Source organism: Phacochoerus africanus, chromosome 4 (assembly GCF_016906955.1).
Source record: "Phacochoerus africanus isolate WHEZ1 chromosome 4, ROS_Pafr_v1, whole genome shotgun sequence".
Taxonomy (NCBI): Eukaryota; Metazoa; Chordata; class Mammalia; order Artiodactyla; family Suidae; genus Phacochoerus; species Phacochoerus africanus.
In genome coordinates this window covers 72,166,012-72,179,617 of record NC_062547.1, presented here as the reverse complement: position 1 = coordinate 72,179,617, position 13,606 = coordinate 72,166,012, and the positions used below count along the sequence as shown (strand labels likewise).

Here is a 13,606-nt window from a genome sequence, read left to right as displayed (position 1 = left end):
ACACAGAGCAGAGAGTGTGCTGCACAGGGTCCCAAGTGGCCATAAGGCAGGGTGCTTCAACCACAGCACTGTTGACATTTGGGCAGGAGAATTCTCCCTTAGGTGGGGAGCTGTCCTGCCCATTAGCGATGTCGAGCAACATCCCTGGGCTCCGCAAGCTCCTTGCCAGCAGCACCTGCCACCCAAGGCAGGACAGTCAAAAACATCTCCAAACATTGTCTCCTGGTGGGGTGGGGAGGGGCAAGTGGCCCCCAGGTCATGATAGGTTATGGCATTTCTTGTGGTGGCAGGTCTCTAGCTTCACCCTGAAGTCAGGGGACTCATGCCTTTACCTCAAAATGATAGGGCTCCTGCCTAACCCCCAAAGTGATTCACTCTGCATCCTGTGGAGAATCACTTTCTACGCCATAGACATGAAATCAACCTTCCCCCCTTCCCTGTTTGCCCATTTCCATTCCCCTATGACCTTAAAAGAACTTAATTATAGGAATGTGATCCATAGGCAGTTTGACCCGACTTACGCTCTCCTAAATGCACATCATGCCTTGCCCAACCTGTGGATTCTTTTGCTAGATCAAAAGAGGTAAGAATGGGGAGTTCCCATCATGGCTCAGTGGTTAACGAACCCAACTAGGATCCATGAGGATACAGGCTCTATCCCTGGCCTCCCTCAGTGGGTTAAGGATCTGGCGTTGCCATGAGCTGTGGTGTAGGTTGCAGACACAGCTCAGATCCCACATTGCTGTGGCTGTGGTGTAGGCCAGCAGCTGCAGCTCCAAATCGACCCCTAGCCTGGGAACCTCCACATGCTGTTGGTACAGCCCTAAAAAGCAAAAAAAAAAAAAAAAGAAGAAGAAGAAGAAGAAGTAAGAATGAAGAGTTAAGCAGTTTAAAAATAACTAGATGTCTACCCCCAAAAGCCCCCTTAGTGATCCTGCGGGCAGATCATGCAGGCAAGATAACATTTGAAGAGAGAGTCAGCCAGTCTACATGCCACAGAGAAAAATGCAGAACCCAACCTCCTGCCTCCATGGTTCACTGAGATTTCCACACCTGACAACCCCCCTTTACAAACTGCCATGGCTGAGCAGAATCTTAAGAGTTGGTCTCTGGACATGAGTCCACCTTCTCCCCAGATTGTCACCTTCCTTTCTACGGAAACTTGCCTCTCGAATTATTGGCTTTTGAGTGGCAAGCAGTTGAACCTGAGTTGGGTAACAGAGGTAGGACTCATAGCATCACCTGGAACCCAAGGGATGCCTGATTACCATGGTGACGGGGATGATGCAGAACTTATGGACGTCACGTAGGACCCATTCTGTCGCTACGTGAAAGTGGCTGAGCTGATGCTGTTGCCCCCCCACACAACACACTGGTGGAACTTGGGCGGCTACTGTGAGATGATGGGGCGTTTGCTCTTCTGTGTGGTGCTTGACATCGCTACACAACTATATATGATGAGACTATACAACCTATGAGCTGTAACTACAACCTCACATTTGACAGTGGGTGGCCGGAGGCAGACTGGCTTTGACTTCTTGCAGCCTAATGTTCTCAAATGTGTAGCCCCAAGGAGTCCTTTGGAAATCAGCCCTCCCCTACACAGGGTCTCTGAGGTCAGTTCTTGACTGGCACAGCCCTCCTAGGTCCAGGTAAGACGCAAAATCCAGGCCAGGCTGAGCAACATCTTCCATCCCCGTGGGAGTGAGAGGTGGGCACAAGTTCATTCAGGGAAGGTTTTGCTAGAACTTCCTGAAAGGAGAAATTGTCCTCCTTCTGGAATACCTAAGAGGGTATTGCTATACTACTAACATGGGGCAAGGCGTGAGGGAGAGGCTGTCTGAGAACAAAATGACAGAGAGAAAAATAAAGTTTGGGGTGCAAAGAAAATGATCGTGTTCATCCCTTGAGCTCCTGGTACAGCTATACCTGAGGCTCTTTCCTAAACTCTTTGGTTACAATCACCAATAAACTCCTTTAATATTGCTCAAGCCAGTTTGAACTGGGATTCTGGTGCATGAAACCTCAATATTCCCAACTGATACATTCTCAAGGTCTGTGTCCTCCTCTGTGAAAGAGAAACAATAAGAGTACCTGCCTCACAGGGCAGGTGGTAATGAGGACGAAATGATATCCACCACCTAAAGCACTAGGCACAGAGAAAACAAAAATTGTTTGTCTTTGGCTATGATGATCATGTTTTACTAATGATATCATTGATGCTCCTGCTGTTATTTCCACATCCCTGCATATTCTATTCGATTCTTCAGAAAGGTCTTTTATTATTTGGTATAATAAAGAACACATCCGGTCTTTGCCCCAGGTCCTGGCACAGAGCTTCAAAAGCCCTTGGAATTTCCTGAGTGACAGCAGCATTTTTGTTTTGCTAATGAGGTGACTTTGCTTGAGGGGGGAGGGGTTGGAGGGGGTGGGGGGGCGCCACTTGCTTCAGGATGGGGCTGGTCACCAGAAAGACTAGATGTGAGACTGGAGAGTTTCCTCAACCATATGCCCTCCAGAGGAGAGGGGGGCTGGAGTTCAAACCTGTGGCCAGTGGTTCAGTCCATCACATCGATGTAATAAAACCCCAATGAAAACCTTGGACACCACCAACTCAGTCAATTATTCTGGCTGGTGAACCACTGAGGTACTGAAAGGCTGATGTCTGATCCCACGAGGGGATGGGAGCCCTGAGCCTGGAACCCCCAGCCCTCACCCCCTGTGCACTCTTTTTGTTTGTTTTTGTCTTTTTAGGGCCACTCCTGCAGCATATGAAGATTCCCAAGCTAGGGGTCGAATCCGAGCTGCAGTTGCTGGGTGGGGCCGGGGATCAAACCTGTGTCCTCATGGATACTAGTTGGCTTCGTTACCGCTGAGCCACAACAGGAACTCCTAAAGCTGTCGTCCTAAGGGCCAGGCATGAAGCTTTGGGACAGCCAAGGCATCTATTTCAAAAGACCCCCCATCTTGAATAAATGTAAAGCCAGCTCTATGTCACAGTCACTAGCAAAACAACCAGATAAGGAATCAGGTGGCCCCCACCCAGGTTTCTTTCAGAAACCCTGGGAAATCTAGATAACCGAACCCTTGATGGACCCTGCTTTTCCCTTCCTGTGCCCTAATTTCTGCTCTTAAGCTCGCCCACCCCCTGCTTATTTTAGGGCTGCACCCTGTGGCATGTGGAAGTTCCCAGGCCAGGGGTTGAATTGGAGCTGCAGTTGCAGGTCTACACCACAGCCAGAGCAACGAGGGATCTGAGCCATATCTGCAACCTAGGCTGAAGCTTGTGGTGACACGGGATCCTTAACCCACTGGGCAAGGCCAAGGATGGAACCCACATCATTAACAGAGGCAACACTGACTCCTTAACCTGCTGAGCCACAACGGGAACTCCTTAAGGGTGAATCCATAAAACCCTAGACATCCCATCCCGGGATCCTAATAAAAGCAGCCCCCCATGTGTTCCTCTCTTTCTCTTTCTCTCTCCCTCCCTCCCTCCCTCTCTCTCTCTCTCCTTTTCTCCTTCCCTCCCTCTCTGCCTCTCTTCCTCCCTCCCTCCCTTCTCTCCCATCTCCCTCTCCCCAGCACCTCACTATGTGCCTCTCCCGTAACAGATCTTGTTCCTCCAAGTTCCCTGATGGTTCCTTGATAAAGTGCATCGTAGGGTCAGAGTAAGAACAACAAGAGCCACCCCAGCCATAAATAGGGGCCTTCCTCCTGGAGGGGAAACATCTGCAGACCTAACCCTGGACACTACCATCGAGACACTTGGACCAACAGAACAGTGGAGTCTTTTTTTTCCCTCAGCCTTATGTTGTCCTAGCAAATTCTTGAACCCTGAGGGTTTGTAGGAGCTCCCAAATTTATAGCCAGCCAATCAGAAGTGGGGCTGGCAGGGCCCCCCCCCAGATTGTGTCTGGCATCCCCCCAGATTGTGTCTGGCATCTGAAGGAAAGCCAGTCTGGTGGAGGACCAAGCCTTTCACTTGCAGGTCTGATGCTAACTCCAGGGAGCTGGTGATGTTGAATTTGACTGCAGGACATCCAGCTGGTGTCAGAGCAGCTGGGATGGAACCTGAAGAGTGACTGAATATTTGAGTTCCTTTGTTGGGTCTACAAATATTCACTGAGCACTAATCATGTGATAGGGGATCCTCTGAACCAGGGGTAAGCAAACTACAGCCCAATGGGCCAACTCCAGCTGGCCACCTGCTGTAAATAGCGCTATATGGGAACACAGCCACACCCATGGCTTGCATATCATCCATGGCTACTCTAAGGCCAGAGGAGAATAGCTGCCACAGGGACCATATGGCCCCCAGAACTGAAAATGTTTACTATCTGGCTTTCTGCCAAAGCCAGTTGTAAACTACAGGCACACACGAGTGAACAAATGACCAGCTTTCCCTGTGGGAAATCCACATGTTCTATTCAGTCCTTCCCACCAAGAAGTAGAACCGGCTTCCTCATCCAGTGAATCGGGGCTTGGCCTGATGAATTGCTTTCGCCAATGGGACATTAGCAAATGCGCTACAGCCAAGGCTGAAAAAGTACTTCCACATTAAAGCATGCCCATCCTAGCTACACGTGGAGCAGGGCCCCAGCCACCCATGCAGGATATGAGAGGCTAGCCTGTCCCATCCAGTCAGAGCTGACCCAGCCTGAGCCCCAGAAAAACTGCCAGTTAACCCACAAAATAATGAGAAACCCTAAATGGGCATTGTTTTACTAAATGCGGGGTGGTTTGTTACACAGCAAGAGCTAGCTGATACGCTTGTGAAGTGTTTAGTCTTATTGGGGCAAATTAATATGTTGACAATTAAAATATCAGCCAGTTGATAGAGTTTCCATAGTAGCTCAGTGGTAATGAAACCAACTAGTATCCTTGAAGATTCGGGTTCAATCCCTGGCCCTGCTCAGTGGGTTAAAGATCTGGTGTTGCCATGAGCTGTGGTATAGGTTGCAGACACAGCTCAGATCTCACATTGCTGTGGCTGTGGTGTAGGCCAGCAGCTGCAGCTCTGATCTGACCCCTAGTCTGGGAACTTCCATGTGCCTCAGGTACAGCCCTAAAAAACAATATATATATCTCAACTAGTGGAGTTCCCGTTGTGGGGGAGAGAGAGAGAAAGAGAGGAACACCTGGGAGTCTGCTTTTATTAGGATCTGAGGGTGGGATGTCTAGGGTTTTATGGGATAACTCTGTAAAGCTTAAGGAGTTCCCATTGTAGTTCAGTGGGTTAAGGACCCAATATTGTCTCTGTGAGGACTCGGGTTCAACTCCTGGCCTCACTCAGTCCGTTAAGGATTTGGTGTTGCTGCAAGCTGGGGCATAGGTCGCAGCTGCAGCTCCAGTTCAGCCCCTAGCGGGGGAACTTCCATATGCCACAGGTGCAACCATAAAGAGAAGGAAAAAATTATATATATATATATATAAGATCTCATATATATAATTATATATATTTATATAATATATATAATTATATATAAAATTATATATATATAAAATCATGAAATCACAATGTATATATCATGAAAATGAAATGATGAAAATGCCATGAAAAGAGTTCCAATGGGGGGATGTGCCCAAGAGGAGCTGGATGGCGAATTCAAACAGGGTAGTCACTCAGGGAAGGATTCTCAAAGGAAATGACTTTAAGCTGTGACCTGGATGACAAAGAGAAGCCAGCCATGCAAAGATCAAAGGGCAGAGCATGGGGGCGGGGATTGGGATGCCCCACACCCATCCACCCTTAACACACACCCCAAATATCCAATCCTTCTCATGCAAGATCACCCTGTGAGGGAGCACAGTGTGGCCGTAGACACAGAGGGCAGGCCTCTTAATGAACGCCTGTGGGTTCCCAGACCTGTGCAGCAAAACCTCAAGAACTGCTTCCCAGATAAAGCCACAAGAATGGAAGAAAACACATCTGGCCCTCCTTGATAGCAAACCACATTAGAAAACTCAATGGCACTCAAGTCTTTCACACAAGAAAAGAAAAGCTTCAGAAGGGGAAAAGAAATGCAAACCTATAAAGCAAAATTCCGCCACCCCAGGTCACAATCAACACCCTTCACTTTTGTCGTTCACTCAGTCAAGGTCCCAAGCACCACAGGACAAAGTGTCAGTATCCTCGGGCTTCAATCCCTGGGCCACTGCCATCAAAAGAGGTTGCTCTATTTTTCCAACATTACTTATGAGCCGAAAAAAAATAGCTTTTACTGCAAGGCGATGTCTTTTTGACAAACTTCTCACCAGAAGATATTCATATCCATGCTTTATTTCCAACATGAAAAAAAAAAACAGAAATAAATCAAAAAGAATATGGTCATTTTCCCAACCTTACTGATAAACCGGTCCCCAAAAAAGAAAAAACAGAAAAAAAAAAGCTCTGTCTGGTGTGCCAAGGTGATTTATAGAAGCCTATTTTTGGTCAACAAAGTCACTTGATAGGTTTTATCAAAAATGAACAAAACAAAACACACTGTACTTACAGGTTCACAAACACTCAAAGAGAGGTCCCTAGGACCCGGAATAAAGATTGTTTTCCTTCCCACCCTCCCCACCCAGGGAAATAAAATTTCCCACCAGAACACTCTCGCTTGGCTAATTTTCAAGTCTGAAGAGGAAGATTTTTTTACGTAAGCAGGTCAGCTCAAGGCCCCTCGACGTGCGTCTGCTTCTGGTTTGTTTTTGTGTCGTTTCATGGGTTGTTGTTTTTTTCAGACCTCCACACAAAAACCAGGAAACAGATTTTTTAAAACTCGGTTACAGCCCTGAGACACCGGAATAGCTCATCTGAGACGCTAACAGTGTGAATAAAAAGTCTGAGAAGTGCGTAGGAAATCTGACTCACCCCTGGACCAAAAAACTGCTCTTTCTCACCCAAATAGTCGGAAATGGCTCCCTGGTACTGTCGTCAAAATGCAGTAAAGCCTTGAGGAAAATCTTAGAATTGAGTCCTTCCTCCTTGCATTCTGAGCTAATCTCAGGACACCTTCCAGCTCCAGCTTGGAGAAAACATTTTTTAAAAATCTGGGAGTTCCCACTTTGACTCAGCGGGTTAAGAACCTGACTCGTATCCATAAGGATGCGGGTTTGATCTCTGGCCTTGCTCAGGGGGTTAAGGATCGAGCGTTGTTGCCACAAGCTGTGACATAGAACACAGATGCCATTTTGATACCACATTGCTGTGGCTGTGGCGAAGGCTGGCAGCTGCAGCTCTGATTAGATCCCCCAGCCCAGGAACTTCCATATGCTGCAGGTGTGGCCATAAAAAAATGGGAAAAAAATTTTTTTAATTTAAAAATCTGAGTTCTGATTCTTTTTTCTTTCTTTTATTTTTTGGCTCCCCGGTGGTATATGGAGTTCCCAGGCCAGGGGTTGAATCTGCTACACCATAGGTGTGGCAACGCTGGATCCTAAATCCACTGTGCTGGGCTGGTAATCTCCCCTGCTAAACATTTGGCCATAGTGCGAACTCCCTGAGTTCTGATCTTGATTGTGATAGACAGAGACATTCATGGGGACCATCAGACCATATAAAGGACCGAATCCAAAACCGAGGCCTTCTATTTCCAATGCTAAGCACAGAAAGCTTGAAAAATGGTATGTGATATGCCAAAAATATGTACCCTCTGGCCCTTTGCAAGAAGAAGTCTTGTCAACGTCTGCTCCAAAAGCCAGGGCCAAACACAGGTAGCAGGAATGGCACCCAAGAGACCCAAGCCTACTGCTAGTCACTGGTGGTTCCCTCACTCATAGCCACTTAACTCTAGGTTTCCACACAGTTTTCACAGGCAACACCCCCAACACCAACCCCAAGTTCCTTCCCCTCTTGGCTACCCGGCCCCACCTCAGCCCCAGAATCCATACCCCGGACTCACTTGCTGGAATTCATCGTGTACCCTGAGGGGCACTCAGGGATACACTTGTTGTTGTGAATGACATACTGGTGGCAGCCCTGTCTCCTTGAGTTCTTGCATTTGTTGTGCAGGTCCTGGCAGAAGCTGAAGTTCACGCAGCGCCAGTCTTGGAAGTGGTAGTAGGGGGGCGGGCAGGTCTCCACGCACCTGCCGTCCAGGTAGAAGTTGCGGCAGGCCACGCACTTGGTGGGGTCGTCTGGCTCAGAGCAGTTGCCCAAACACTCGCTGTGACAGCAGAGGCCCTCGGCAGTGCATCCGTGCGACTTACAGATGGTCGGGCACACTAGAGGGAGAAGCAAAACAGTTGGTCAGTGGCTTTGCCCAATTCCTGTCTGCATGACGGCGATTCAGGATGAGGGCGTGTGAGCCAAACAAAATAATATCAGCACTTGCTTTGCGCCAGGCACAACCAGTAACTCACTTCAGCCCCCAAACCAGTGATGTGCTTGCCAATGCTTAATAATGTCTTCAGTGATGGGGGTCGGGCAGAGAGGTTCTGCTTTATAGCATTTGCCAATTACCCTGGTGTAAATAAATACCCCCACCATGGTCCCTTTCAAGCTACCCACACCTACAGTTACTGCATGTGGAGCCAGTAAGAGATACATATTAGCACAGCATTAAACCATACCTCTATCACATAGATACAGTAGTAGCAAGAATCCTCAAAGGCATATCTAGTAGAACAATGTAAGGAGATATTAAGAAGTGAGTTTTGAGTATTGATTGCTTTCGTTTTTGTTTTGTTTTGTTTTGGCAGCGCCCAAGCAGGCACAAGTTCCCAGGTCAGGGACTGAACCTTGCCACAGCAGTGACCCGAGCCACAGCAATGACAACGCCAGATCCTTAATGGGCTGAGCCACTAGGGAACTCCTACCTTGGTTCTTTTAACATAATTTGTTTCACTGTAAATTGATATCGTTTAAATTTTAATAACAGCTTGTTTAAGAACCAGTCTACACATTTCCTGAAAATTACACAGTTGGCTCTAGCAAGCCAGCTCCAGCATGCAGATATATATCCGTAGATAAGCAGATACATCCCGATCTCTCCTTCCTCCACTTTACCAATGGGGAAACTGAGGCACAAGGAGGTTAAGCAAATAGCCCAAAGTTCATTTACTGCTTCAACAGACATCTGCTTGCACTGATCGAGATACTGCAGCCACCATGGGAACACAGTGGCCAAAGACCCTGTCTTCAGGATCACATGGTCTAATGAAGGAGAGAGATTCATTATTTAAAAGCCCAACTACCTACACAGCAAGCATCAAGATGGAGGTAAGCGGAGGTGGCATTTCTGCTGTGACCTGTGGGTGATTACAGATGGGGAAGATGAGGGCTATGTACATGGAGAGGCAGAGGTTGTGCACGGATTTCGTGGGTTTCTTGTTTGATGCAACTGAACTTGTCCACTAACGGCTGGACACCACCCTGATTTCCTCCAGCCCCCCGCTTTTGTTTTTTTAATGACTGCACCTGCAACATACGGAAGTTCCCAGGCTAGGGGTCAAATTGGAGCGGCAACCGCCAGTCTACACCACAGCCAGAGCAATTCAGGATCCGAGCCTATGCTGCGGCTTGCAGCAATGCCAGATTCTTAACCCACTAAGTGAGGACAGGGATTGAACCCACATCCTCACGGAGACAATGTTGGGTTCTTAGCCCACCGAGCCACAATGGGAACTCCTCTCCAGCACCTTTTACACCCCCGCTTTCTCCCAACATCTCAGCAATCATCACTTCCTGATTCCCCTGGACTTTGGTGCCTCAACATCTGGCCCTGGATCTCGAGGACCAGCCCTCCCTTCCCAGGCTGCCAGGGAAATTTGTCCCTGAACAGATGGCTGGAAAGATCTCGGCCAGAGCAGAGGTTGTTCCCAGGGGCCCCTTCTTTGCTTCCTCCAGATATAGCTGGGAACACGGTTTGGAGACCGGGGAGTGTTCTTCACCCCACATCCTCAGGCCCTTTGATTTGCTGCTGTCAATATGACAGTCCATGTGGAACCATTGACTGGACCCAAGGAAATGAAGCGGCTTCTGAAGCCACATTCCCACATGAGCAGTCTGATGGAACTTTCTGCAAGGACGGAAATGGTCTCGATCTGCGCTGTCCAACACAGTAGCCACTTCTCCCTGGTGGCTGTTGAGTGTGGTTCATGCAACGAGGAACCAAACTTTTTTTTTTTTTTTCAATTGTGACAAAATATGCATAGCGTGAAACTGACCATCTTAACCATTTTCAAGTCCACAGCTCAGTGGCATTAAGCACATTCACGCTGTGGTATAACCATCCCTACCATCCACCTCTGGGACCTTCTGATCTTCCCAAGCTGAAACTCCATGCTGGTGAAACACGGACTTTCCCCCCCCCCCCCCCCCGGCCCCGACATCTAGGTCCTGTCTCTGTAGATCTGACTCCTCTAGGGACCTGTTAAAGTGGAATCAGACAGTATTTGTCCTTTTGTGTCTGGCTGATTTCACTGAGCATCATGTCCTCAAGGTTCATCCACAAGGTAGCAGGTGTCAGAAGTTCCTTTTGAAGAATGACAGAATTCCTGTGGGCAATATCATTGATGGGCATTTGACTATATCTTGATAAGGAGGAAAACTTATATACACAATCAGATGAATAATAAGCTTGAGTTCTTGTAACTGCTTACATTTATTCAATGAAAGTCAATCACATACGTCAAGAAGGGGAGAATCCAAACTTTGCAAAAATTCTTCCGAAAAATTTTCTAGGAGTTTTGGAGTTCTCTGGTGGTGCAGCGGGTTAAGACTCTGTCGTCATTACTGCTGCAGCTCAGGTCACTGTTGTGGGGAGGGTTCGATCCCTGGCCCTAGAACTTCTACATGCCACTGGCATGGTCCCAAACATGTTTTTTTTTTTTTTTTCTGGAATTTTAACTATCTCCAAGCTTTTCATGATCCAAAAGTGTTGGGCTGGGCTGGTGGTGGGGCGGGGGGGTACTATTGAATAAGAGATGTGAAACGTGCAAATAGTGATTAATAAAGAGATATGGTTTTGCCATTTTAAAAATTTTCTTTCTTTTAAGGCTTAATACTGTTTCATTGTGTGTATATACCACATTTTGTTTATCTAGTCAACTGACAGGTTACTTAAACCATTTGCCTATTGTGAATAATGCTGCTGTGATCATGGGTGTACAAAATGTCCACTTTCAATTCTTTTTTTTTTTTTTTTTTTTAGGGCCACACCTGCAGCATATGGAAGTTCCCAGGCTAGGGGTCGAATAGAGCTGCAGCTGCTGACCTATGCCACAGCCACAGCAATGCCAGATCCAAGCCATGTCTGTGACCTACACCAGAGCCCACAGCAATGCCAGATCCTTAACCTATTGAGCAAGGCCAGGAATTGAACCCAAGTCCTCATGGATACTACTCAGGTGCCTTTCCACTAAGCCACAACGGAACGCCTGTACAGGTTTAAAAAGGGAATCATCTGGTCGACCTGCCTGGATTTTTGGCCAAATCATATCTTGTAAGATTTTGATGGCCATTATTTTTCATAAAATCCAGATAATGTTGGCTTTTCTTTTATCTCTGTGGTGATCATGTTAGTTATTACAGCATGAAAAATGCCGGTGGGGAGAAGAGGCTGTGTGGTAATTTGTGGCCCTAAATGCAGATATTATTTGCCCAAATTTTGTAACTGAAGCTTTCTGCACTTTCTTTTTCTTTTCTTTTCTTTTTTTTTTTTTTCTTTTTTAATGGCCGCAACAGAAGCATATGGAGGTTCCTGGTCCAGGAACTGAATCTGAGCTGCAGCTGCAACTTACACCACAGCTGTGACAACGCTGAATGCTTTAACCCACTGCGCCGAGCTGGGGATGGAACCTGCACCCCCACATCAACTCCAGCTGCCGCCGTCAGGTTCTTAACCCACTGTGCCACAGCGGGAACTCCTGGGATTTCTCTTTTTAATTTTTTTGAGGAACCACCATCCCATTTTCCATAGCCGCTGTGCCATTTTACATGCCAAGTGTACAAGAGGCTCCAATTTCTACTGAGGAACCAAACTTTCAACTGCCTTTCACTTTTAATTTTTTTATCTTTCTTTTGGGGCCGCCTTGTGGCATATGGAGTTCCCAGGCCAGGGATCAGAGTTGAGCCACAGCTGCATCTTAGGCAGCTGCAGCAACACAGGATCCTTAGCCCGCTGTGCTGGATGGGGTATCGAACCTTCATTTCAGCGCTGCAGAGATCCTGCTCATCCCATTGCGCCACAGCGGGAACTCCTCAGTTTTAATCTTATTAGCCACGGCTGGCTACTGGTTTTAGAATAGCACAGCAGAAGCTTAGAGAATACAAATAAACTCCTTACCAAAGCTACAGGTGTCATGTGTCTTGTGCCTGCTGGCCTCTCTGAGTCCTCCTCGCAGCCCCAGGCAGCAGCCACTCCAGCCTCCTTCCTGGCCCTCCCACAGCCAGCCTCAGCCCTACCTCAGGACGTTTGCATCTGCTGCTCTGGCTTATTCCCATATCCTCCTCGACCTTCAGGTGTCAACCCCTTAGAAAGACCTCCCCTGACCTCCCCTGGAAGTCACTCTCGCCTTCTCAAAACCACTTTGAACACATGAGCTTATGACATTTTTCCTACAGCACATTATCACTCTTGAAAGTTATCTGGGGCGCTTGTTGACTGTCTGTCTATGAAGCTAGGGGCCAGGGCCATGATGGCTCCATTTACACACACTCCTAGGACAGGGCCTTGCACCCAGCAGGGACTCAGCAGAACCATGTCCAAATAGACAGAGAGGAAGCCAGAGAAAGGCCTTTGGGGCTGTTCTAGGTCCCCAGTGTTTAGCCAGGGGCTCAGGAATTCACCCAAGAACTCTCAGTTGCAGGAGCTCCACAAACACCATGCAAAATTACAGGGAAATTTTGGAGCACCTATGCATAGGTGCATATTCTGATTCTCTACATGGATCCAAAAAGAAGGAAGAAGTTGTTCATCAGAGCAGGCTGGGGTTAACCTACCAATGTTGGTGTCAGCTTTTTAGTTTATATACCTCCTTCCCCTTAGGTCTATTTTTTTTTTCTTTTTGTCTTTTGTCTTTTTAGGGCCTCACCCACAGTATACAGAGGTTCCCAGGCTAGGGGTCGAATCGGAGCTATAGCTGCCGGCCTACACCACAGCCACAGCAACGCGGGATCCGAGCCGCATCTGCAACCTACACCACAGCTCACGGCAATGCCGGATCCTTAACCCACTGAGCGAGGCCAGGGATTGAACCCACATCTTCATGGATACTAGTCGGGTTGGTTAACCACTGAGCCACAATGGGAACTCCTCCCTTTAGATTCTTATTTAACTCTAACAAAGACCCTGCCAGGGAACGAGACGCCTCTCCTCGGCTGAGATGCCACAGGGCCACAACCAGAACTTTGATCTTCTGGCTCTGAACCCGACATTCCTGGGCCCAAAGAAGGTCACAGCTGTCCACAGGGTCCACCTAGCTGGGTGTGTGTGTGTGTGTGACATGCACACAGCTTTCCATGCCACAAGCACGCCAGGAAGTGTTCTCTAAAAGACCAGAGACAGCCTGAGTTTTCTTGCCTGAACAATGGCAACTGACAATAACGTCTGGACTCCTTCTCACACCTGTCAGTGAGATGTGGGTAGAGTTCTTTGCTAAACACATCGTAGTTTTG

The 13,606-nt window shown here is 47.8% G+C and overlaps 1 protein-coding gene across 4 annotated transcripts in view; it reads right to left on the bottom strand.

The window, feature by feature from the left end:
• The window catches only part of INSR (insulin receptor), a 137,587-nt gene that overhangs the window by 45,475 nt on the left and 78,506 nt on the right, over nucleotides 1-13,606 (bottom strand). For all 4 annotated transcript variants that reach the window (XM_047777294.1, XM_047777295.1, XM_047777296.1 and 1 more), the window contains exon 3: nucleotides 7,890-8,211. In XM_047777294.1, the coding sequence (XP_047633250.1) occupies nucleotides 7,890-8,211 (322 nt within the window). The remainder of the gene's footprint in view (nucleotides 1-7,889; nucleotides 8,212-13,606) is intronic.